At 37.0% G+C, this 23,496-nt stretch overlaps 1 protein-coding gene across 1 annotated transcript in view; it reads left to right on the top strand.

The window, feature by feature from the left end:
• Positions 1–23,496, top strand: part of Pibf1 (progesterone immunomodulatory binding factor 1) — a 142,019-nt gene that overhangs the window by 31,950 nt on the left and 86,573 nt on the right. Inside the window, exon 10 of the mRNA XM_042685793.1 lies at positions 13,826–13,924. Coding sequence (XP_042541727.1) covers positions 13,826–13,924 — 99 coding nt within the window. The remainder of the gene's footprint in view (positions 1–13,825; positions 13,925–23,496) is intronic.

The raw sequence follows: 23,496 nt of genomic DNA, 5'->3' as shown, positions 1-23,496 counted from the left end.
AGCCTGAGAGAGAGACAGAGAGACAGGGAGTGAGAGGGGGGGGAAAGAAGGAGGGAGAGAGAGAAAGAGAAAATGAGTGTGAGAGAAAAAGGAAGGGAGGGAGGGAGATACTAATTACTGACAGATACTGATAGTTCTTCATGTGACATGCCAATGATTTTTCCTGGAATATAATATGAAATAGTACATATACATTATATAACTGTTGGTTCTATGAGACATTAAATAGTGCTGAAATATTTTTATTAACACATTTAGACCAATATAGGTTAGATTCTCCCAATTAATGGCAATTAGGGTGAAACAAATTCTACTTATTGTGTGGCAGGTTTTTTATATAATCTTATAACTAATGTGGCTTTTGAAAGTTAGTGTTTTCTTCTTTATTAACTGATTTATTTTTAATGTGAGTGGGACAGGGCCTCAGGGCGCTATATTTGCCAGGTAGTACTCCACAATCTGAGCCGTACCCTCAGTCCTGAAAAGTTGATATTTTAGTAGAAAATTATTTGAAGTTGATTTGTCATACTAGCTTATCAAACTGATTTGAATATATACTATTTGGCTGTTATCATAAAGACTTCAAGCCAGACTTAAATAATCATCAGTTAGCATTGTAACATACTGTTTCTACTAGGATTATGGTAGCAGAAACTGTGGAGTTCCCAATTCCAGGAGGAAGGTTCTATACTACAGTATTTATAAAATGACATGTAATGCAGTAGAAAACTACTCAAGTAGAATTATCATTTTGGTAGTGAATTGGCAAAGATATCTTTTTTAATTATTGTTAAATTGCTATTGAAGATAGCAGAATTAGTTTAGTATTTGAGCACCATAATTTTTTCTGTGATTAAAGCCTCATAAGTCCTGAGTGAACCTTCATGTCTTGAGTCTTAATATGTTATTTTTAAAAGTAGTTTTGGGTAATATTGGACCACTATTTTAATGTTATCATTATTCTTGTATCTGTATGTGTAAAATATGTGTTCAGAAAAAATTTTGAATGTATATTCAATAGGCAGTTACAGATTAAGTACTAGATAAGGAAAACAGAAATACTATTTCTGAATTCGGTGTTTTAATGTGCTTGCTTTGCTGTGTATTTTTATCATCTGTTATCTATAAATTAGCATCTCTGCACAATATAGCTTAAGTTTTCATTTAGTCTTATGTGAATGGAAACATTATAGATGTTTTGTGGTTTAATCACATACCCCTAATTTTAAGATTCCTTGATGCTTCGTTGTCTTGTTATGTTCATAACAAAAGCATACTATTTTTCTGAATGCTTGCTTAGTTCAGTAGGGTCATCAGGAGACTGGGAAGAGTTTAAAAAATTCTAAAAGCATTCTTCATCTTTGGCAGAAGTTGCTTGGTTTGCCCTATTTTAGGAAAGAAGCATCCTGTACTCTTGGTTACTTGGTCTTAGGATTCAGAATGCAAATAAACAGCCAGGTGCCAGAGGCTGTATCTGTAATTCTAACTATTCAGGAGGCTGAGTTCCTGCCCCAGAAGGAATGTCACTCTTATCTCCAAATAACCAGCAAAAAATTGGACTCAAAATGTGGCTCAAGTGCCAGGGTGCTGGTTTTGAGTGAAAAAGCTAAGCGACAGCAGTCTGGCTCTGAGTGCAAGCCCCAACACAAGTACAAAAATAATAAAACAACAACCAAAAAATGGAGAGGTAGCTTCCTTTTTTTTTTTTTTTTTGGTCCAGTTGTGGAGCCTGAACTCTGGGCCTGGGCGCTGTCCCTCAGCTCTTCAGCTCAAGGCTAGCGCTCTACCACTTGAGCCACAGCTCCACTTGCGGCTTTTTTCTTTTTGCTTATGTGGTGCTGAGGAATTGAACCCAGGGCCCCAGGCATGTAAGGCAAGCACTCTACCACTGAGCCACCTTCCCAGCCCCGTAACTTCCTTTTTATGTAATTCTCAGAGCAACAGTCTTGTTTATTTAGCAAATACTGATTGATAGTACACGTGTATTTGATATATTTAATAGTACATTTGATAATATATTTGATAGTACACATGCAATGACTTTTGTCTTCACAAAGCTAATAATCTAATGGAGGGTAAAGACAAATCAGAAAGTAATTATCATTAGTATGATGATAGCAGAAAAAATTACTAGATACAAAGGTTGAGATCACCTGTGTATCTAAGCTAGCCTTGGGATGAATCAGGGAGGACTTCATGAAAGAAGAAATGTGCATGCTGACAACCTGTGTAATTAACATGTGCATGTATCAAAACTTTGAGGCAAGACAAAGTAAAGCTTTTTGAAGAAATTTATTATAGCTGACATACAGCCGAGAGACAGGGAGTTATGAAATGTGACCAAAGAATGAAAGAAGGATCCAGATCATTCATTTGAACCATTTTATGAGGACTATGGGAGGAATTGAAAGAGAAGGCATACTATGATCTGAGTTTAAATCACATCACTTCAGTGAGAGAACAGATGAAAGGGCTTAGAGGCCACTTTTAGAGATTGTTTCCATTACCAACATAAGCGGTGATAATGGGATTAGACTAGTAGTAGTAGAGAGGAAAAGAAATGAAAAAGAAAAAAATTGAAGACCCAACAAGATTGAATTAGTTTGACTCCTGGGAGGTGGAAAAGGGGACAGGGTTGAGGAGCTAAGAATGCCAGATTCTACATTGAACAGCCACATGGATGGTAAGCATAGTTTATTAAACATTAGAGCTAGGCGCTGATGGCTCATGCCTGTAATCCTAGCTACTCAGGAGGCTGAGATCTGAGGATTGATCATGGTATGAAGGTAACCCGAGCAGGAAAGTCCAGGACAGTTCTATCTCCAGTTAATCACAGAAAAAGCTGGAAGTGGTGCTATGGCTCAAGTGGTAGAGTGCTAGCCTTGAACCAAAGGAGCCCACGGACAGTGCCCAGGGCCCAGAGTTCAAGCTCCAGGACTGCCCAAAACACACACACGAGAGAGAGAGAGAGAGAGAGAGAGAGAGAGAGAGAGAGAGAGAGAGAGAGAGAGAGAGAGAGAACATGCAAGCCTTTAATGGAAAAGGTTAGTAAATTTAGTTTGACTTGACGCTGGTTAGCAAAAAGTTGTCTGTAAATTCTAAACTCATAAAAAAAAAGGATCTGTTCATAAGAAAGACTCATGGTATAGGTAATATTTCTTTTACCAAACAAAAAATCATTCTGTTCAATTCTGTTACAGATTTTGTAGACTTTGTTGACTGATTTAAACTTAAAATTTATGGGAATACAATTCCCATGGCCACATAAACTTTGATGCAACAGTTGATAATTTATCTTTTTCCTTGTTCTGAAATTTTAACCTTTACAAGGCATCCATGGAGAGCATGTGCTGCTCACTGGCTCATGACTGTAATCCCAACTACTAGTGAGAGAGAGTGGGAGGTTTGCAGATCTAGACAGCTTGGATAAAGCTATCGAGACCTTTTCTCAGTTAATAAGACGGGCATAGTGGTGTGGTCTCTAATTCCAGCTACATTGTAGGCGTATGTAGGAGGATCTCAGTCCCAGGTCAACCTAAGCAAAAATTAGATTCTGTCTGGAAAGAAACCTTGTCTCAAGTCAGTCCTAAGTCCTAAGTTTCAACCCTGGTACCACCAAAAATGTAAACATAAATAAAATACATTGCCATAACATAAATTTGGATATATTAACTCTTTAAGGTAATTGGATTACTAGAGGCACCTTGGTAAAGTTGTTTGGGAAAATAGCAGAGGCATTTCTGAAAGCAAGAAAGCTAACGAGGCAAATTTACTTGTCTTCAGGGATGCACTGGCCCCCTATCCACAACCAAGTGGATGCCTCTTTTTTTTTTTTTTTTTGGTTCCAAAACCCGGGATCGAACCAGGGTGGATGCCTCTTAACCAAGGGATTCCTGGATGGTCCCAAGCTGCAGGACCGAGGTTTGAGTCCAGGGCTGTTAACACTACAATGACCAGCTGCCACCAGGTGGTGCCAGACTGCAACTGAAGCCTGTACCAACACAAGTTCACTTACATAGCCAGTTGTACAAGCTTGCCTCTGTTGTTTTTCTCACAGTGATCCAGCCCTGTGTTTTCTATGATGAAATCTTTGTGGAATATATTTCTACATTATGGCAGATTTGACTATGGTTAGAACTTGTCCCCCACTAGGTAAAACTAAACTACATTGCTGCTTTTAAAATCTTACAACTTAAAACAACTAAAGGAAGGTTTTTGATATTCCTTATTATAAATCATAAAATTCAAAACAAATTTATTATGTTTAGTTGTTTGTATATCTGCATAAATTAATATCTTCTATTGAACTTGGATAAATATCTTCTATTGGCCTTAGATAAATAATTCTGTTCATTGTATTTAATCAAAATGTACTATGCTAATAAGAATTAACATGGAAAAAGTACTGGCATATTTGTTCTTAGTCTCCTTGCTTCTTCCTAATAAATATTTTTAGAAGACTGTAAAATAAGATTAGGTAAATAAGTTTTGCCTTTTGTTTGTTTTCTGTACCTTGAAAGTACCTTTTAGTTTTTCTACTAAAGTGTAGAAAAGACAATTAGAACTCGTGCATCTAATCTTGGTCTCTGTCCCTGTAATTTAGGGAGCTAAATGGTTAAGGGAGGAGGAAGAGAGTAGAAGATGGAGACTTACAAAGATAATAAGCAAAGAGAACTGAACTGGGTATTTGGATACACCAAAAAATACTATAGCCAGGTGCTGGTGGCTCACACCTACAATCTAGCTACTCAGAAGGCTGAGATCTGAGGATCACAGTTCAAAGCCAGCCCAGGCAGGAAAGTACATGTGTCTCTGATCTCCAGTTAACCACCAGAAAACCTGAAGTGGTGTTGTGGCTCAAAGTGGTAGAGCAAAAGAACTCAGGGACAGCGCCTAGTCCCTGAGTTCAAGCTCCAAAACCATTAAAAACAACAACAACAAGCAACTATGGATAACTAGGTAATGGTGGCTCACATCAGTAATTCTAGCTACTAAGGAGGCTCAGATCTGAGGATTGTGCTTCAGAGCTGGCCCTGGCAGAAAGTTCAAGGGACTCTTATCTCCAGTTAACTAGCAAAAAGCTAAACTAGAAGCATGGCTCAGGAGTACCAGCCATGAGCAAAAAAGCCCAGCAATAGCCTAAGGCCTTCAGTTCAAGCCCTAGCACCAGAAAAAAAAAAAAAAGTGGAATTATATTTATGTATGCTGTGGCTCAGTGTGTACGTTATTTGTCTTTTCTGTACATTGTGTTTACTTTAAAATACTCATCTGGACTATGGGAGACATGAGTGACACTCATTTCTGTGGTGAGACTTAGTATACAAATAAGTTTTCGCTTAGTGCATATTAGATGGCTGAAATGGAAATAGACCCTTTTACACATTTGGGAATAAGACTGTTCTGAAGCTAGTAGTGGTAGATAAGCCTGTAATCCTAGCACTTGAGAGAAAGAAGCAGTAGGATTATGAGTTCTAGGATAGCCCAGGCTACATATTAAGACTGTCAAAAAATGAGTAAATAAACCAATGAAACCTCATTCCATGAGTTATAATAATGAGTTATAATTCCATGAGTTAAAATAATATTATTATATTATGACAGATATTTAGCACAAAACAGTAAACTTAAATGAGAGCTAGATAAATCACTTAATATCCCTGATGTTTAATTTCCTCTCTTTATAAAATCAGGCAGGCTACAAGGTGACCTGTGATATCTAAATTAATACTACGTGTGAAAAGTTCATTACAACTTATAAAATATATATAGTATGAATATAAAGATACTATTTTAACACATTTTATCTGTATGCAAAAAATATTTTTTCTATTTCAGTGACATTATAATGAAATTATTGTTATATAAAAGCTAACTAATGGGGCTGGGAAGTTGGCTCAGTGGTAGAGTGCTTGCCTCACATGCATGAGGCTCTGGGTTCAATTTCTCAGCACCACATAAACAGAAAAAGCCAGAAGGGGTGCTGTGGCTCAAGTGGTAGAGCTAGCCCTGAGCTGAAGAGCTGAGGGATAGCACCCAGGCCCAGAGTTCAAGCCCATGACAGAAGAAAAAAAAAAAGCTAACTGATAATGTCATGGAATATAGAGAAGTATACATACCATTTGTTTTTGCCTTGGTTTCTGCATAAATGTGTGAGTTACTTCTTCCCTAAAAATTTAGTGTCTTTCACTTCTCTAATTATAGATTTTTATTGTCGGATACCTTTTATTGTTAACCATATCCTATATATATCTATAGAAGATTATCACATAGGTTCATTAGTTAATTAACTTAGTATTTCAAGGTATGTCAGGTACAAAGAAAGGTTCAGATGGTGCAAGAGTTTTCTGTACTGCAGTGGAGTAAAAAATGATTTTTCAATGCCTTGTTGTCAATGGAGAATTCTTGGAGCTTTTATTATAGGAGAATGATGTGATTTCATTAGCAGTGGTAGTAGTAGTAGTAACTGCAGTTGCTGTGTGGGGATAATTGCAGTTGATGAGGGCCTCAAGGGAGGGAGATTGGTTAGAAGCTCTTACAGAATTTAGATTAAGATGAAACGTGGAAAGAGATTAACACTTAAATTTAAAGAATATCTAGAATTGGCATGACATGGTAATTGATAAGAAGCAAACATCAAAAATTACTCTAACTTTGCTTTCCCATCTTTCCTTCCTTCCTTCCGTCCTTCCTTCCGTCCTTCCTTCCTTCCTTCCTTCCTTCCTCTCTTCTTTAGTTATGCCCCTAGCCTGTTTTATTGTTCTTGTTTGTTTGTTTTGTCAGTCATGGGGCTTGAACTCTGGGCCTGGATGCTGTCCCTCAGCTCTTCAGCACAAGGCTAGTGCTCTACCACTACCACAGTGCCCCAGTGCCACTCCTGGTTTCCTGAGTGGTTTATTGGAGATAAGAGTTTCGTGGACTCCTGCCCAGCTGTCTTTGAACCATGATCCTCAGATCTCAGCCTCCTGAGTAGCTAGGATTACAGACGTGAGCCACCGGCACCCGGCTGTTATTTTATTTTTGAGATATCATTTAGCTAACTTTCCTTGGCTGGCATTGAAGTCACAGTCCTCCTGCCTCTTTCTCCCACGTAGCTGGGATTGCAGGCATATGCTGTGACACCCCACTTGACTCAGCTTTTCTACTTTAGTCATCTGAGAGTATGATCAGTAATAAGGCATCACCTGCAACTACAGGTTGCAGACAATATTTGAGAAGGAAGATAACAATTCATTCATCATCTTTTACAATGTGACAGCCCTGAACAAGTCCCAGAGTGCTTGCCTAAGATCACATAGAGTTTACTAAGAGTTGTTTCTTTGCTGTGCCCTGTCTGTGACTCCAGCCCTCTAAGGACCAGAGGCATTGGGAATTGAGAGCTACTGCAATCCCTTTACAATCTTCATTTCCCCAGGCTTCTATGACAAATAATATCCTTTTTAGTACATTGTAGTACTTACCATTTTAAAATGATTACTCTAATTTTTAATTTATATTTTTCATATTTTGGCAATTTACTAACAATAGCACTGTCTCCAACACTTTATATACACTCTAGAGAGAATAAAGTAGAACACATTCTGTGAGGATGCAGGAATTAGAGTCTTCATTTTACAAACGAGGAAGCTAAGACAAATAAGGTATACTTTGCTTACGGTTATAAACATTTTGCTAACAAAACTAGATATGCGTAGCTCTATGCTATTTCAATGTTAAGAGCTATAAAAATTAGCTGAAGAAGGCTGAAGGCGTGGCTCACGTGGTAGGATACTTGCCTGGCAAGCAGAAGGCCCCTGACACTCATTCCCAATACCAAAGTGGAGGAAGAACTTCTGAAAATTGACCTAAGACTTCTTCATCAAAATTGTAGCTTGGTCATATCACCTCACTCCCTTATCCCCCATTCAGTAGGTCTCCTTTCTCTTCACAGTCTTTCTTCTGCTTTCATATACAATTTTCTTTACATTCTATATAGTAGAGAAACCAATGTAATATTTGTCTTCCTGAGCCTGGCTTATTATCATCTTAATGTGATGATCTGTACTTCCATCCCTTTTTCTGCAAATGATATATATGATTGCATTCTTCCTTATGGCTAATAAAACACTGTGTATATTTTCACATTTCTTTATCCATTCATCTCTTGATGGACTCACAGAATGATTCTATAACTTGGCTATTGTGAATAGCACTCTTTTTTATTTTCTTTATCTGTTAGACATACTCCCCACCACAGGACCTTTGTATTTATGGTTCCCACTGCTTACCCATCTACTTTAAAGGATGATAACAGAGCCTTGTTTTTTCACATCCTGAAATGTTACTTGTTCTGTATGGTCTTTTCTTACTATATTTAAAATACCTCCTCCTAAATACTCACTAGCCCCTTGTCTGCTTTATTTTTCCCCAGATATTTTCCATAGAGCAGTACATCTTACTAATAGTGTATTTATTTATTTTGGCTTTTTTTCCTCCTAGAATGTCATCTCCATGAGAGTGGAATTTTTATCTATTGGTCAGTACTGGGTTTCCACAAAAGTACTCAGTATATAGTTCTTGAATTAATCAGTTCTATTTTTAGAAACTGGGTGACTTGGTTTAGAAAAAAACCTACACAAAGGGCTGGGAATGTGACATAGTGGTAGATTGCTTGCCTTGCATGCATGAAGCCCTGGGGTATTTTTTGTTTTGTTATGTTTTTTTTGTAGGTCCTGGGGCTTGAACTCTGGGCTTGGGCGCTGTCCCTGCACTCTTCAACTCAAGGCGAGCATTCTACTGATTGAGCCACAGCACCACTTCTGGTTTTCTAGTGGTTTATTGAAGATAAGAGTCTCATGGACTTTCCTGCCTGGGCAGGGCTAAAGCCCTGGATTTGACTCCTCAGTACCACATACACAGAAAAAGGCAGAAGTGGTGCTGTGGCTCAAGTGGTAAAATGCTAGCCTTGAGCAAAAAGAAGCTTAGAGACAGTGCCCAGGCCCTGAGTTCAAGCACCAGGACTAGAATAAAAGAAAGAAAGAAAACCTACACAGAGATTTCTGATGGATTTGATCAGGACTGTGCATGATATGAGTTAGATAATTGTCTACTGGAGCTCATTTTCACATTTCCAAAATGAAGGGAAAGCAAAAAACAAAAAAACCACCGGGCACCGGTGGCTCATGCCTGAATCCTGGCTACTTAGGAGGCTGAGATCTGAGGATTGAAGTTCAAAACCAGTCCAGGCAGGAAAGTCCATGCAACTCTTATCTCCAATTAACCATCAGAAAACCGGAAGTGGTGCTATGGTTCAAGTGGTAGAGTGCTCTCTCTCCTTGAGCTGAAGAGCTGAGGGACATCACCCAGGCCCAGAGTTCAAGTCCATGACTGACCAAAAACATTTTGTAGTACAAGATAAGTAATTTATAATAAACAGGAATTTATTGGCTTAGTGTTCTGTAGGTTGAGAAGTTCAGTATCAAAGTGCTAGCATCTTGCAAGGGCCTTCTTCCTACATCATCACATGGTGCACGAGAGGGAGCAAGAGGACTTACATAACAAGACTTACCATGTAACAGTATCAGTTCCATGCAGGGAAGAATATTCCTGTGGTCTACTACTCTATCAAAGATCTCATCTCATAATGCTGTTACAACAGCAACGAAAAATTCATTATGAGTTTTAGAAAGGACAGATAGTCGAACTATTGCAGCAATTATAATTTTTTAATTTAGGATAGAAGTTTTTTTACTCTTGAAATACTTCTATTCCCTCAAGAAATTTTATTAAATAGTATTTCCTATTTAATATATAATCCCAGCACTCCGAAACCTAAGATTGAAGGCTCTCTAGTTCAGCCTGGTCAATCAAGTCCACATGGAGTTCCAAACCAGCCTGAGAACATGCATGAGACTCTGCCTCAAAAAATAAAAAGATTTCCACTTTGCTGATCTTGTTTTTATGTCCTTTTCATTCACTTTTCAATGACCTATGTTAGTTAAAGGTAAATACTAGACATAAATAAAATTAGTTCTGAGCAAAAGATGAACCATTTCAACCCCTCTGTTTTAAACTATCTGAAAAAGAGAAGCCTCAAGCTCAGGACTCAGTTCAAACCCCAGTACTACCAAAAGAAAAAAAAGTAAATGAGTAGTTTTATGTTTTGTTCAGGAAGAAGAATCTGAAAGTAGAGGGAATTCATTAAAACATTTCCTTTGTCAGTACATTGCCTGTAACAGCCTATTTCTATGCTTTTTGTTCCAACTGGGAAACAATATTCACTTTTATTAGAAGAGAATATTCTTACATGATAGCAGAAGGTAAAGAAAGTTCTCAGTTGTGCCTGATGAGACCTCCAGGTTTCTTCCATATTTATTCATAGTAACTTTCAAGTTCACAGGCATTACATATATTTACTCAGGCAACTGACTTTGTCAATCTGATTTGTTCCCATTAGAATTTCAAAAGTTTGGGTTGGGAAGGTGGCTCAGTGGTAGAGCACTTGCCTTGCATGCATGAGGTCCTGGGTTCAATTCTTCAGCACCACATAAGCAAAAAGAAAAAAGCCGGAAGTGGTGCTATGGTTCAAGTGGTAGAGCACTAGCCTTGAGCTGAAGAGCTGAGGGACAGCGCCCAGGCCCAGAGTTCAGGCCCCACGATCGGACCCAAAAAAAAAGAATTTCAAAAAGTTTCTTTTTTTTTTTTTTACAATCCTGGGGCTTGACCTCAGGGCCTGGGCACTGTCCCGGAGCTCCTTTTGCTCAAGGCTAGCATTCTACCACTTGAGCCAGAGTGTCACATCTGGCTTTTTCTGTGTATGAGATACTGAGGAATCAAACCCAGGGCTTCATGCATGGTAGGAAAGCACTTTACCACTAAGCCACATTCCCATCCCAATCATTCTGACATTTTTATTACCACCTTTTAGATATGTTTAGGTTTGGCTTTTTCATACTATGCAATTTATCTTCTTGAAGTATGAACATTCCATCCTGTTCAGTAGTATGTTGTTATGTATATTTTGTACTGAGGTTTTCATGTTTGAATTGTCAGATACTTTCACATAAACTTTTGTATATTAAATCATCTGCTGCACAAATGGATTGAATTACATGTGAAGAGGGCTTTTTTACTGCAATATTAAAACCTTCTTTATTTAGAGAAATAACTAAGAACTGTAATATTTCTCATTTGAATGTTAAACTTCCATTTTGTCCTAAAAAAAAGTTCTGGTGTCATAATTACTATACCTCCTCCTTTTTCTGTTAAAAATATCTCAGCCTTCCTGGGTATCAGTGGCTCATATCTGTAATCCTAGCTACTCAGGAGGCTAAGATTTAGGAAGATAATGATTCAGCCCGGGCAGTCATGTCTACAAGATTCCATCTCAAAAATTATCATCTAAAAGCCAGGCTATAGGTGTGACTCAAGTGGTAAAGGTCTAGCTAGGCAAGCCTGAGGCCCTGAATTTAAACCCTGATACCAAAAAAGAAAAAAACGTCAGCACCCGTGGCTCATTCCTTTATTCCTAACTACCTGGAAGCTAAGAGCTGAGGATTGTTGTTTCAGAACTAGCCCAGACAGTCAAAGCTGGAAAGTCCAACCTTGAGCCAAGTGCCAGCCTTGAGCAAAAAAGCTGAATGAGATGGTGAGGTCCTCAGTTCAAGCCCCAGTATACCTTCCTTCTCTCTCTCTCTCTCCCTCTCCCTCTCCCTCTCCCTCTCTCTCTCTCTCTCTCTCTCTCTCTCTCACACACACACACACATATACACAAAATCAATCAATAAATAAATAAAACCTGCCTGACAGATGTATTATTTGATCACTCTACTTGCTTCCATTTCATGTTAGATTATTACTCCTTTTTTTTTTCTTAATAGACCTCTCACACACAAACATAGGAGATGGAGTTAGTGTAAAATAACATGAAAAATTATGGAAGGACTGGACATGTGGCCAGAGTGTTAGAGTACCTGCCTAACGACCCCAGTACCACAATCTATAGGTAGGTAGGTAGGTAGGTAGGTAGGTAGGTAGGTAGGTAGGTAGGTAGGTAGGTAGGTAGGTAGATATAAAGTGAACAAATGGGATCAAATATTAGCTTTACAAAAGTAATTTTAGAGTCAATTTTGTTATCTGCAGATTTTTCAACTACTGATTCAACTAATTTCAAATCAAAAATTATTTTCAGTAAAGGATTCCACCAGTACTGAATATGTACAGACATTTTCTTGTCATTATTTACTAAACAATATAGCACAACAACTTATATGACATTTACATTATATTAAGTTTTCTAAGTAATCACAAGGTGATACATGGGTAGGTCATCTGTAAATACTAATCCATTTCATATGCAGGACTTGGAGCATCCTTGGGTTTTGATATCCTCAGGCATTTAAGGGTTAGAAAGTATTTAAGGGTTAGAAAGATGCTGAGTGGCTTCAGAGTTCTATAATTTAAAATAGTTGGCATGATACTAGCCAGTTGGCCAGCTCCTAACATCTTTCTCTTACTACAATTGTGTTAGGTTATACAGTCCATTTGGACTTTCAAATTGAGTTTCATGAACTTAAATTTGCTATAGTTAGCCTCTGTCAGTTTTCATCTTTCTTCTTTTAGGAACATTTAAATTCCTGCTAATTGTTGTGTGATTACATTTGTTACATTTTCTAATGCATTTATCATGTAGGAGTGGATTATTTATTAGTTATATAGAAGTTATTGTTTTATCTGTGGCAGGAATACAAATATCAGAATTCATCTGGTACTTTATCAAACCAGTATAATTTTGAAAGAGCATGTTATACACTATGAGCCATAAAACCAATGATATAATATATTCACAATTCTTTTAAGGCTAATTTTAATATAGATCTCATAATGTCAGAATTCCCCAAGGAAAAAAAGCACACAGGAGATCCTAAAAGGCAGCAACATCATATGATTCAGAGCAGAACTGTAGCGGCAGAACAAACTCTGGGTTCACAGAGTTCAGGCTCCATAGTGTGCTTCATTCACTATGTGCCCATAGGCTAATGCTTGACATGCTATGTTTCTTCAGTCTTCTCATATCTTCTCATGGAAATAATGTTACAGCATGAAGTTTATGGGTTTTTGTTCTATTAATTGAGTTACTGTATGTGATGTGCCTAAAATAGTTACTGTAACTATTACTTTCAGTGGAAGAATACATTCACATTTAATTTGAAACATGTAGCTTGGTAATATTAAAGAAGATACAAGATATACTGGTTTGGGACTGGGTATAAGGTGCAGTAACTGATAAAGAAAATGTATTTATATCCAGGCACTGATTATAGGCTCCTGACTATAATCCTAGCTACTCAGGAGGCTGAGACCTGAGGATCACGGTTCGAAGCTCACGCAGGCAGAAGAGTCCCCATGAGACCCTTATCTCCAATTAACTACTCAAAACCAGAAGTAGAGCTGTGGCTAAAAGTGGTAGAGTGCTAGCCTTGAGCCAAAGAGCTCAGGGACAGCGCCTAGGCCCTGAGTTCAAGTCCTACAACCAACAAGGGGAAAAAAAAGTATAAGGAATCATAACTTGCAAGCACCTATGAGAAGACTAATAGAAATCCCAGCTTCCACATATTTCCTCTATATATTTGGTTTCCTCTTTGTAAATTGTCCTACCTGTTTGGCCTTCACCATTTGTTGTTGTTTTTTTAATGTTTTCCTCATTCCCTTCTCTCCTATTCTAGTGAAAATTGACTCCTTTTGTGGCTTTGGAATTTTGTTTTGCCTTAAGTTTGTTTATGCAAGTTAATAAATTTTTAAAAGATGGATACTTATGCACTTATAACTGAAATATATCTTTAAATTTTAGAAATCTCAGAGAAGCAAGAGATAATGCTGTGGCTGAAAAGGACCGAGCAGTAATGGCTGAAAAGGATGCTTTAGAAAAACATGACCAACTCCTAGACAAGTAAGGATGCTGATATGCAAATGTTAAAACCCCTCACTTTTTGTTCCTATTTTCTATTAGAAAATGTATTTTAATGAAAGTATAATTTTCAGGTCAAAGTATAATTTGTGTGTGTGTGTGTGTAATATAGCAAGTTTGTCACTCTATAAAGTTTCTGTATACCTTTTTCAGTCTAACATGTCTACTATCCCTCAAGAGGCAACCACTCTGATTCATATCCTGTTATCCATTGTTGTTCTTGAACTAAAATTAAATAGAATCATGCAGTATGTAGTCATTTGTGTCTAGCTTCTTTGTTCTTCATGTATGTTTTCATCCATTTTCCTATTGATCACTCATTATTGTTGGGTATGACTATACCAATTTATCATATTTGCCTCTTGATGAACTATACAATTATTTCCACTTTCTAGCTGATATACTTAAAACTGCTATGAACATTCTTCTTTTTTTGGTCATGGGGCTTGAGCTCTGGACCTGACCACTGTCTCTGAGCTCTTCAGCTCAAGCCTAGAGCTCTACCACTTGAGCTACAGCAACACTTCCAGTCTTCTGGTAGTTAATTGGAGATAAGAGTCTCACAGACTTTCCTGCCCGGGCTGGCTTGGAAGCTCCATCCTTAGATCTCAGCCTTCTGAGTAGCTAGGATTACAGGCATGACCCACTGACACTTGGTTGATATGAACATTCTTATACAAGCCATCTGATAATGACATGACTTTTCAGTAGAAATGTTCAGGTATAAACTGGCTAGCAAATCAGTTGGAATATGCTTGTAAAGACTGAAGCATCAGATAGATAGCTTAAAAAGTTTGAAGTTCCTTTGATACCAATTCTGTGACAGCAGCTTAGGAAAACTGGTATCCTGGTTAAGTGACTATGCAAAAGGAATGGTGAACCCCAGCTAAATTTGAGGGTATTTTAAAAGCTCCCTGCCTTCATTTTTCCTGTGTTTTTTCAAAACAACAAACGTTTTTTTAAAAAGGCATTATACATTATGTAGAAAAAGGGGCTGGAATTGTAGCTCAGTGACAGAATGCGTGTCTAGCATATGTGAAGCCTTGAATTTAATCACTAGCACTATAAAAATAAATACTTCTCTGTGTGTGTATGTGTATATATACATTTATTTCATTGAAACTCTTAACTATAGTGTCTGTATATTTAGACTCTATAGGTTGGCTGTTTGTTTTTGTGGTGCTGGGGAATTAAACCCAGGACTTCATGCATGCTAGGCAAGAACTTTATTACTGAGCCATATTCCTAGACCTTTGAATTCATATTTTGGGATTATAGTATATATATATTAGTGTATAGTGAAAAGTTGTTTTATATTTGGAGCTTATGCTCTGGCTTCCTTTGTATCAAAGTAAAATCAAAGAAATATATCTTAATATTTACATAGAATATGATTTCCCAGAATAATGTTTAAGTAAAGCCTGTGACATGCCTGAACACAGTTTTACAATCAGGTATAATTAGTATCATCTTTTATGTAAAAATTTTTCTTTACCAACTACCTCATTTTATGATTAAACAATACGTGTTATAAAGAGAAGTATAAGGGAGCAGTATACCATTTTCAAACATGCATGAAAAAGGCTTTTTATTCAACAACTTTAATTTACTACAATTGTACTTCAAAATTAATTCAAGTTATAACTTGGTTTTCAACTATGGTTTTCAATTGGTTTTCAAATATTTATTTTCAAAAATATATTTTAAGCCAGGTACTGGTGGCTCATATGTATAATCCTAGCTACTCAAAAGGCTGAGGTCTGAGGATCACAGTTCTAAGATAATCCGTGAGACTTTTTTTTTTTTTTTTTTTTTGGTTGTGGGGCTTGAACTCTGGGGCTGAGCGCTGTCCCTCAGCTCTTCAGCTCAAGGCAAGCGCTCAACCACTTGAGCTACAGCGCCACTTCCGGTTTTCTAGTGGTTTATTGGAGATAAGAGTTTCACGGACTTTCCTGCCCAGGCTGGCTTTGAACCGCAATCCTCAGATCTCAGCCTCCTGAGTAGCTAGGATTACAGGCGTGAGCCACCGGCGCCCGGCTATCCGTGAGACTTTTATCTCCAACTAAATACCAGAAAAGCTGGAAGTAGAGCTATGGCACATGTAGTAGAGTGTTAAGATTGGGCACAAAAACTCAGGAATAGCATTCAGACCCTGAGTTCAATCCCCAGAGTATATATATAAAACATATACATCAGCTGCACTGGACATTGATGCAAATGAACTAAGCAACTCAAGGGCAGTGATGGGAGGGAGGGAATGAGAAGGAAAGAGGAAGCAGCTTATACTAAGCAAAAGGAAAGAAATGTACATAACAACTGACGTGGAAGAAATAGTTGTATTGTCAAAGCTTTTACAATTCACAAATTTTATAGTTTGTGATAATAATGAAAATGACAATTTGCTTTGTGAAGGTTAAAATGTGTTTGTGGCTTTAAATATCACTATCCCACAATACTGTAAAATTTGTGAAATTTATGTAATCACTTAATCTTAATAAAAATTATTTTTTTAAAAAGCACATAGAGGGGCTGAGAAAGTGGCTCAGTGGTAGAGTGCTTGCCTTGCATGCATGAGACATAGACTGCTATAGTTTTCAATCTAAAGGTATTTCTAAAGAACTGTTGCTTGAAATTAAGTTTTCAGTCCCCATAGCTTCTCTGGTAGTGGTAGGATTCTTGTCCCCATTCTTTACAACTGAGAGTCAAAAGTATAAAAGATAGGAAACTAGGTGCTTAGAATTTTTTTTTTCAAATTCCTTATTTAGCTAATTTAAAAGTTGGGGGCTGGGAACATGGCTTAGTGGTAGAGTGCTTGACTAGATGAATGAAGCCCTGCACTCAATTCCTCAGTACCACATAAAAAGAACAATCCTGAGGTGGTGCTGTGGCTCAAGTAGCAGAATTCTAGCCCTAAGCAAGAGAAGCTTAGGGACAGTGCCCAGGCCCTGAGTTCAAGCCCCAGGACTGACAAAATAAAATAAAGTTGATAGAGCTGAATATGGTAATATGCACCTATAGTCCCAGTACTTGAGCAGCCGGGGCAGGAGGATCTTAATGTAGCTGCCAACATAGGTGACATAGTAAATTCAAAGCCAATCCGTGCTGCATACTAAGACCCTATCTCAATAACTAATAATAGCCAGGTGCTGGTGGCTCATGCTTATTTATAATCCTAGCTACTCAGAAGGCTGAGAGCTAAGGATCTTGGTTTAAGCCAGCTTGGGGAAAGAAAGTCTGTGAGACTCTTGTCTCTAATAAACTACTCAGAAAAAGCCAGAATAGAGCTGTGGCTCAATAATAGAGCACTAGCCTTGAGCAAAAAGAAGGTCGGGGCATTGCCAAGGCCCTGAGTTCAAGCCCCAGAACCAACACACACACACACACACACACACACACACACACACACACACACACACACACACACACACACACACACACACACACACACACACACACACACACACACACACACACACACACACACACACACACACACACACACACACACACACACACACCTAATAATAATTAAGTTAGTATATTAAATTTCCATCCAGTGTTTTAGCCCCAAAAGGTTTCAGTGTGATTTTATTCTTTTCTCTTACTTTCTGAGTAATTTAAGCGTATGTTGAATGCATTACTTTTATCTCTTTACAGTGTATTTCCTTATTTTGTTGTTCTTAATATATATTTTTATTGTAAAGATACTGTACAGAGGGGTTACAGTTACATGAGCAAGGTAATGAGTCCATGTCCTATGGAGCATTGATACACCCTCCTTTATTTTTCCCCTACCATCCATTTCCTCCCCACCTCCCTAAATAGTCTCTCCCCTCCCCCCCCAAAGTTGTAAAGTTCATTTTCAACATACTTTACAGTTTATTTCTTAAGTACCGAAATACACATTTATATAAATTCACTATCTTTTCCAATTTAAGACCACATTATACTGGTACATTTACTGATTTTTGTCAGATATCCCTTTGTAGTATTTTTTTTTCTAATACAGGATCCAGTCCATGCTCATGTATTTTTTCAGGTGTAATGTCTCATCAGTCTTATTTAATTTGGAAATTTTAATTTGGTCCTTCTCTTTTTTCTTCCTGTTTAATTTTTATTTGGTTCTCTTTCTTTTAATTGTGTAGGTATTTTCTTGTTGACATATTCAATACAGCTATAATAATTACTGTAGAATACAGTTGACAATGTTCAAAACTCAAACTATACTTTTTCTTTTTTTCAAATTATATTTTATTTTTTAATAAGTTTTTATTGTGAAAATACTGTATAGAGGGGTTACAATTACATGAGCAAGGTAATGAGTACATTTCTTTTTTTTTTAATTTATTTATTTATTTATTTTTTATTATGAGTACATTTCTTAACAAGCATTGTTGCCTCTTCCTTTGTTTTTCCCCTACCATCCCTTCCCTCCCATCTCCACAACTACACTCCCCTCCTCCCCCGCCTAAATTATAAAGTTCATTTTTCGACATAGCATCTTATACATCTCATTGTTGCAATGGATCAACCTATATCCCTATTTAAACGATTTGTTTTTCCCTTCCCCTGCCCAAATTATACCAATGTCAAATACAGTGAAAACAGGGGTTATACAAAGCAACAAAAAAATCACGTGGTATCTTATACGTTAGAAACAATAGCAAGAAAGAAAAAACCACTTGTGTCCTTATCTTGGGGTTCATTTCGCTTAACATCATTTTATCTGACCTTTTCTGCTTGTCTCAGACATATACTTGTCAAACTATACTTTTTCTTATGCCTTATAAACTCAGATTTCTACCTGTATTACAAATGTTTTTGTCCAGATGTTTTATTGGAACTTTAAGTCTGTTTCTGAAGCATCCTCCCAGGTTTTACCCTTTTGAAAAAAAATTTGAATTTACTTCTATAAGTCATTCCACCATTTTTAAGCCACTTCCATCTGAATCATCAGAATATTAATCCTTTATCTTATATTTAATACATCCTTCCTCTATGGTATCTCTAAAATCCTCTTCACTCCCCTTGCCATCATACTGGCTCAGCATAACTGGTATTGTGTCTTGACTAGTATAGTGTCGTAATTGTGCACAATCACCTCTTAATTGATCACGCATCCCTCCTCACTCAGATAATCCTCTTGCCTAGACCTGTTCTTCATTTCAGAGTTTTGCATTCTAACATCATGAAATACCAGTCACTTGAACAAGACAACTGGTAATTTGCAACTTGTTTTTTTTCCTCTCAACTTTCTTTCCATTTATTTAATCAACACATTTATCATATGCCATATGTAATGGTAATGTATACTAGGGATATATTAGTAAAGAAACTTGAGAAACCCCTGCTGAGAGTTAATTGATGGAGACAGAAAGTTAATAAATATATAACTATTGTATTATAATTACATACTTTGATGACTGAGCTAGATTGTATAAGGACAAATAATAATTGGGGCAGAGTATATTGACTGTGATGGGATAGTCAAGAAAGGCCGCTGACAATTAAGCTAAACTTATGTTAATTCTAATCTCTGAGTATATCCAAATCATTTCTTTTAATTCAAGATGCCTATTGTAATAGTTTCCATGCTACATCCCCTTTTTACTTTAGTCCCTTCTGTTATTATCATTCATTCTGTAAGGATAATTGAGAACTCTGGTTCTGTCATTCAGTGGAATAGCAACCAAACTGTACTACTTAGCATTAACTATTTTCACAGTACTAAATGTGTGGTGCTTTCTGTTCACCACTTGTAAATGTTTACTGGGAATACTTTTTCTCTTCCCTTGCTCACATATCCTACTAGTTATAGCTAGGTGGCTGTCTCTTCTATTAGGAAAACTCAATGGGAGACCTTAAAGTTTCTTCAGAAGTATTTAAGTATAATCTATGTTATCTAATATCACATAACTGTGTGCTTATTTTCAAGCCTCTCACAGGACTCCAGAAAGATAGTGAGCTTAAAGCCAGCCTAGGCTACCTAGGAAAGATACTGAGCTTGAGCCTGGGATAGAAAGACTCTGTCCCAAGAAACAAACAAATAATAAGATTAAATATTTCTTTGTTGACACATAAAAATGTAAACTAATGCTTTAATAAAATACTAAATTTAAGGCTTAGTGTCTTCATTCAAAGTATGTTGATTAAGTAGTTGAACTTAGTTGAATGCTTTCAGGCATTTCATTGATTTTTAACTGATTAGATCAAATTTGTTAGATGTGGATATCACAATGAAGCAGTGTGGCATGATATAACTTTTTTCTGAAATTTTCACACCTTAAACCTTATTTAATGAAGTAAACACCTTAATCATCTGTCACCCCATTTTGGGATTTACTCTCCCAATCTCCAGAAGGTAACAAGAAAATAACTGTGCAAGTTAGTTGGGTTTGCATAAAATCATAAGCTAGCAAACTCTGATTGGTGGCTTACAGAAGAATTTTTCTTTTGTAAATCCTAACATGCTAAATACAGTTAATAGAGGACTTCTAGAAATTAATTTTTTGGGGTGCTGTTCCTACCATTAACTCTCAGAGCCTGGGTGCTATTCCAGGGCTTTTGTGTTCAAGGCTAGCACTCTGCCTCTTGAGCTACAGCTCCACTTCTAGCTTTTTGGTGCTTGATTGTAAATGATTCTCACAGATGTTTCTGCCCAGGGTGGCTTTGAACTATGATCCTGGGGTCTCAGCTTCCTGAGTAGTTAGGATTATAAGCCTGAGCCACCATTTCTAGAAATGAACATTTTGTTAAGGTTATTTTTATGACATTCTCTCTATGCACAGATTATATAGACAAAAAAAATTTAATGGGGAAGAATGTGATTTGAAGGACTAGGGTTTGTACCTCCAAAATAATCAGCAAAAAGCTTGGCTGGAGGTGTGGCTCCAGCAGAACAGGGAAACCTGGTGTATTTGAGGAAAAAGGAAGGAAAAAGAGGAAGGAGGGTGAAAAAGAAATAAGGGAAATGAGAAAAAGAAGAAATATTAATCAGATACAATATAATCAAAATGTCAAAGTGAAGTATATATAAGAAAGTCTTGGGACTGGGAAAGTGGCTCAGTGGTAGTGTTTACCTTGCACGCATGAGGCCCTGGGTTTGATTCCTCAGCATCACATAAGCAGAAAAAGCCCGAAGTGGTGCTGTGGCTCAAGTGGTAGAACGCTAGCCATGAAATGAAGAGCTGAGGGACAGTGCCCAGGCCCAGAGTTCAGGACCCACGACCAACAAAAAGAAAAGAAAAAAAAGAAAGTCTTAAGGTCCCCATCATTAGCTTCTAAATTAGCACTGTACAATAGAACTTTGTACATGATGAAGATAACGCCAGATGTGCTCTGTTGCATACCACAACCACAGCTTTCACCTACATTACTTGGGGGCAGAATTGAAGCCTGGCTGGTGCTGCCATCATTTAAAGATAAGTGATTAGTTCTAGAAAAGGGTTTTCAGAGAAGACTTAAGAAGAAGAAGAAGAGGAAGAAGAAAGAAAAAAGATTGATAGCAGCAGGAGTATTATAAAAGCTGAGATGAGACCTGACATAGAAATTTAACAAACAGCAGGGTAGAGAGGGACCCTGAAAATGGAACAGCTTCTCAGAGTAGGGGATAGAAGGGACTGTAAATCAGAAAAAAAAAATTAAAACAGAAGAGAGGTAATAGTCGTAGGGCTAAGAAAATTTCAGAAATTTTTCATAGATTTACATTTAGTAAATATATCCAAGTCCCAAAAAAGATGTAGAAAAATTTAGAATGCCAACGAACTAAATCAACTCATAAAAACTAAGTAAGATATTTTCCACAATTATTTTAAAATACGATATTTACTGAAAGGAAAGTCCAGAGAATTACCACAGATGAAGTGTGAGTGTATCTCTCCCACTTGTAAATGAGCTCTTATTTCCTACAGTGTATATTCTGGTCTACAATGAGTCATTTTCAACATGTTTCAATTTAATTCCTAATACATTTTTAAACTTGGCAGGCATATTTGGTTGAACATTACTTCCAGTTTTAGAGACTGCTTCTAAATTATCCTTCAGTCTTACAGTCATCATGAAAAGTTCTTTCAGTAAAAAGGAAACAGGATTAATTGAAAGTATATGTTTTAGGGAAATGAAAAAAGTTACTATTTTGAAATTTTGTTATTACCAAAACACTCTTGGTATCTGAAAAAGTTGTACTTGTGAAGTCTTTATTAAATGAAAGAACATATTTAAAAGAAAAATCTATCCTGGATAATAATAAAACTAGTTTTAAATGTAAACAGTTACTGTGCCTAACGCAATTTAAATATCCTATGTATAATTTATATAATATTCCAGTAGTATTTAATTTTCATTCATGCTTTATCTTGGTTATAAAACAGAGGGCCAGAGCAGTGGTAGATAGTCTCCTAGCAAGTTTGAAGCCCTGAGTTTAAACCTAGTACTGCCAAAAAAGAAGGAAAAAAAAAGTTGTTGGCTGTTGGGCTAGCTTAAGCGATAAAGTGCCTGCCTTGCAAGATGGAGGCTCTGAGTTTAGTCTCCACTACCACACATACCACAAAAGAGAGAGACAGAAAGAGAGGAGGATTTTTCATATTTCTAACTCTCAGTACATGTTCATTAATCCCTATTTATAAATGTGTCCAATCCTGTGAATCCATATTTCATTTGGCTCTCTATTGTTACTTTTTTAATATTCAGGTTTTTTTCACTAAGTAAGACCTTAAACATTGACACAAGGGCTGTGAATGTGGCTTAGTGGTAAAGTGCTTGCCTAGTGTGCATGAAGCCCTGGGTTCAGTATCACATAAATGAGTGCTAGCCTTGAGCAAAAGAAGCTTAGGGACAGTGCTCAAGCCCTGTGTTCAAACCCCAGGACTGACCAAAAAAAAAAAGTTTACATAAGTTTACAGTTGAAATAAACCTGAATTACTGAAAACATACCACTCATTTTGAAAGTGATGAAACAAGACTAAAGAGATCATATGACTTGTCATTTGTATGTTATTACAAGCAGAGCTGGAATGACATCTGCTCTCTTTGTTTTCATCCAGCTGTTCATTCTGCCAGTGTGTCATTATGTCACTACTAACGTAAACTGTAGAGAAAGCATAATATGTATGATGTCAAACAACATCAATAGGTTTATTGTTGCTTTCATCTATGCACTTTAAAAAAATCCAAAATTGTACTGTACTGATTCTCTATAGTTGTCATAATTACCACAAACTTGGTCACTTAACAAAAATGTTTTTTCTCACATTTATAAAGCCCAGTTATCTGAAACCAAGGTGTTGGCACAACTTTACTCCCTCCAGAGATGCTAAAGACAATCGTTTCTACTTCTTCCAGTGCTGGTGGCTTCAGATGACCCTTGTCTTCCTTGTTTGGGCCAAGCTTTTCTTCACATGGCCTTCTCTGTGCTCCTTTTATAAAATAAAGGTCATTTGCATTTGTGCCCTACTCACCTAATCTAGTATAGGACCAGACCCATGTTTTAAGATGCTTAAATAAATGTCATTGCATTTGTGCCCTACTCAGCTAATCTAGTATAGGACCAGACCCAT

This window comes from Dipodomys spectabilis, unplaced genomic scaffold (genome assembly GCF_019054845.1).
Source record: "Dipodomys spectabilis isolate Male_0828 unplaced genomic scaffold, ASM1905484v1 ptg000095l, whole genome shotgun sequence".
In the NCBI taxonomy this organism is placed as follows: Eukaryota; Metazoa; Chordata; class Mammalia; order Rodentia; family Heteromyidae; genus Dipodomys; species Dipodomys spectabilis.
Note: the sequence above shows the minus strand (reverse complement) of the source record. Positions and strands in the feature narration are given on the sequence as shown.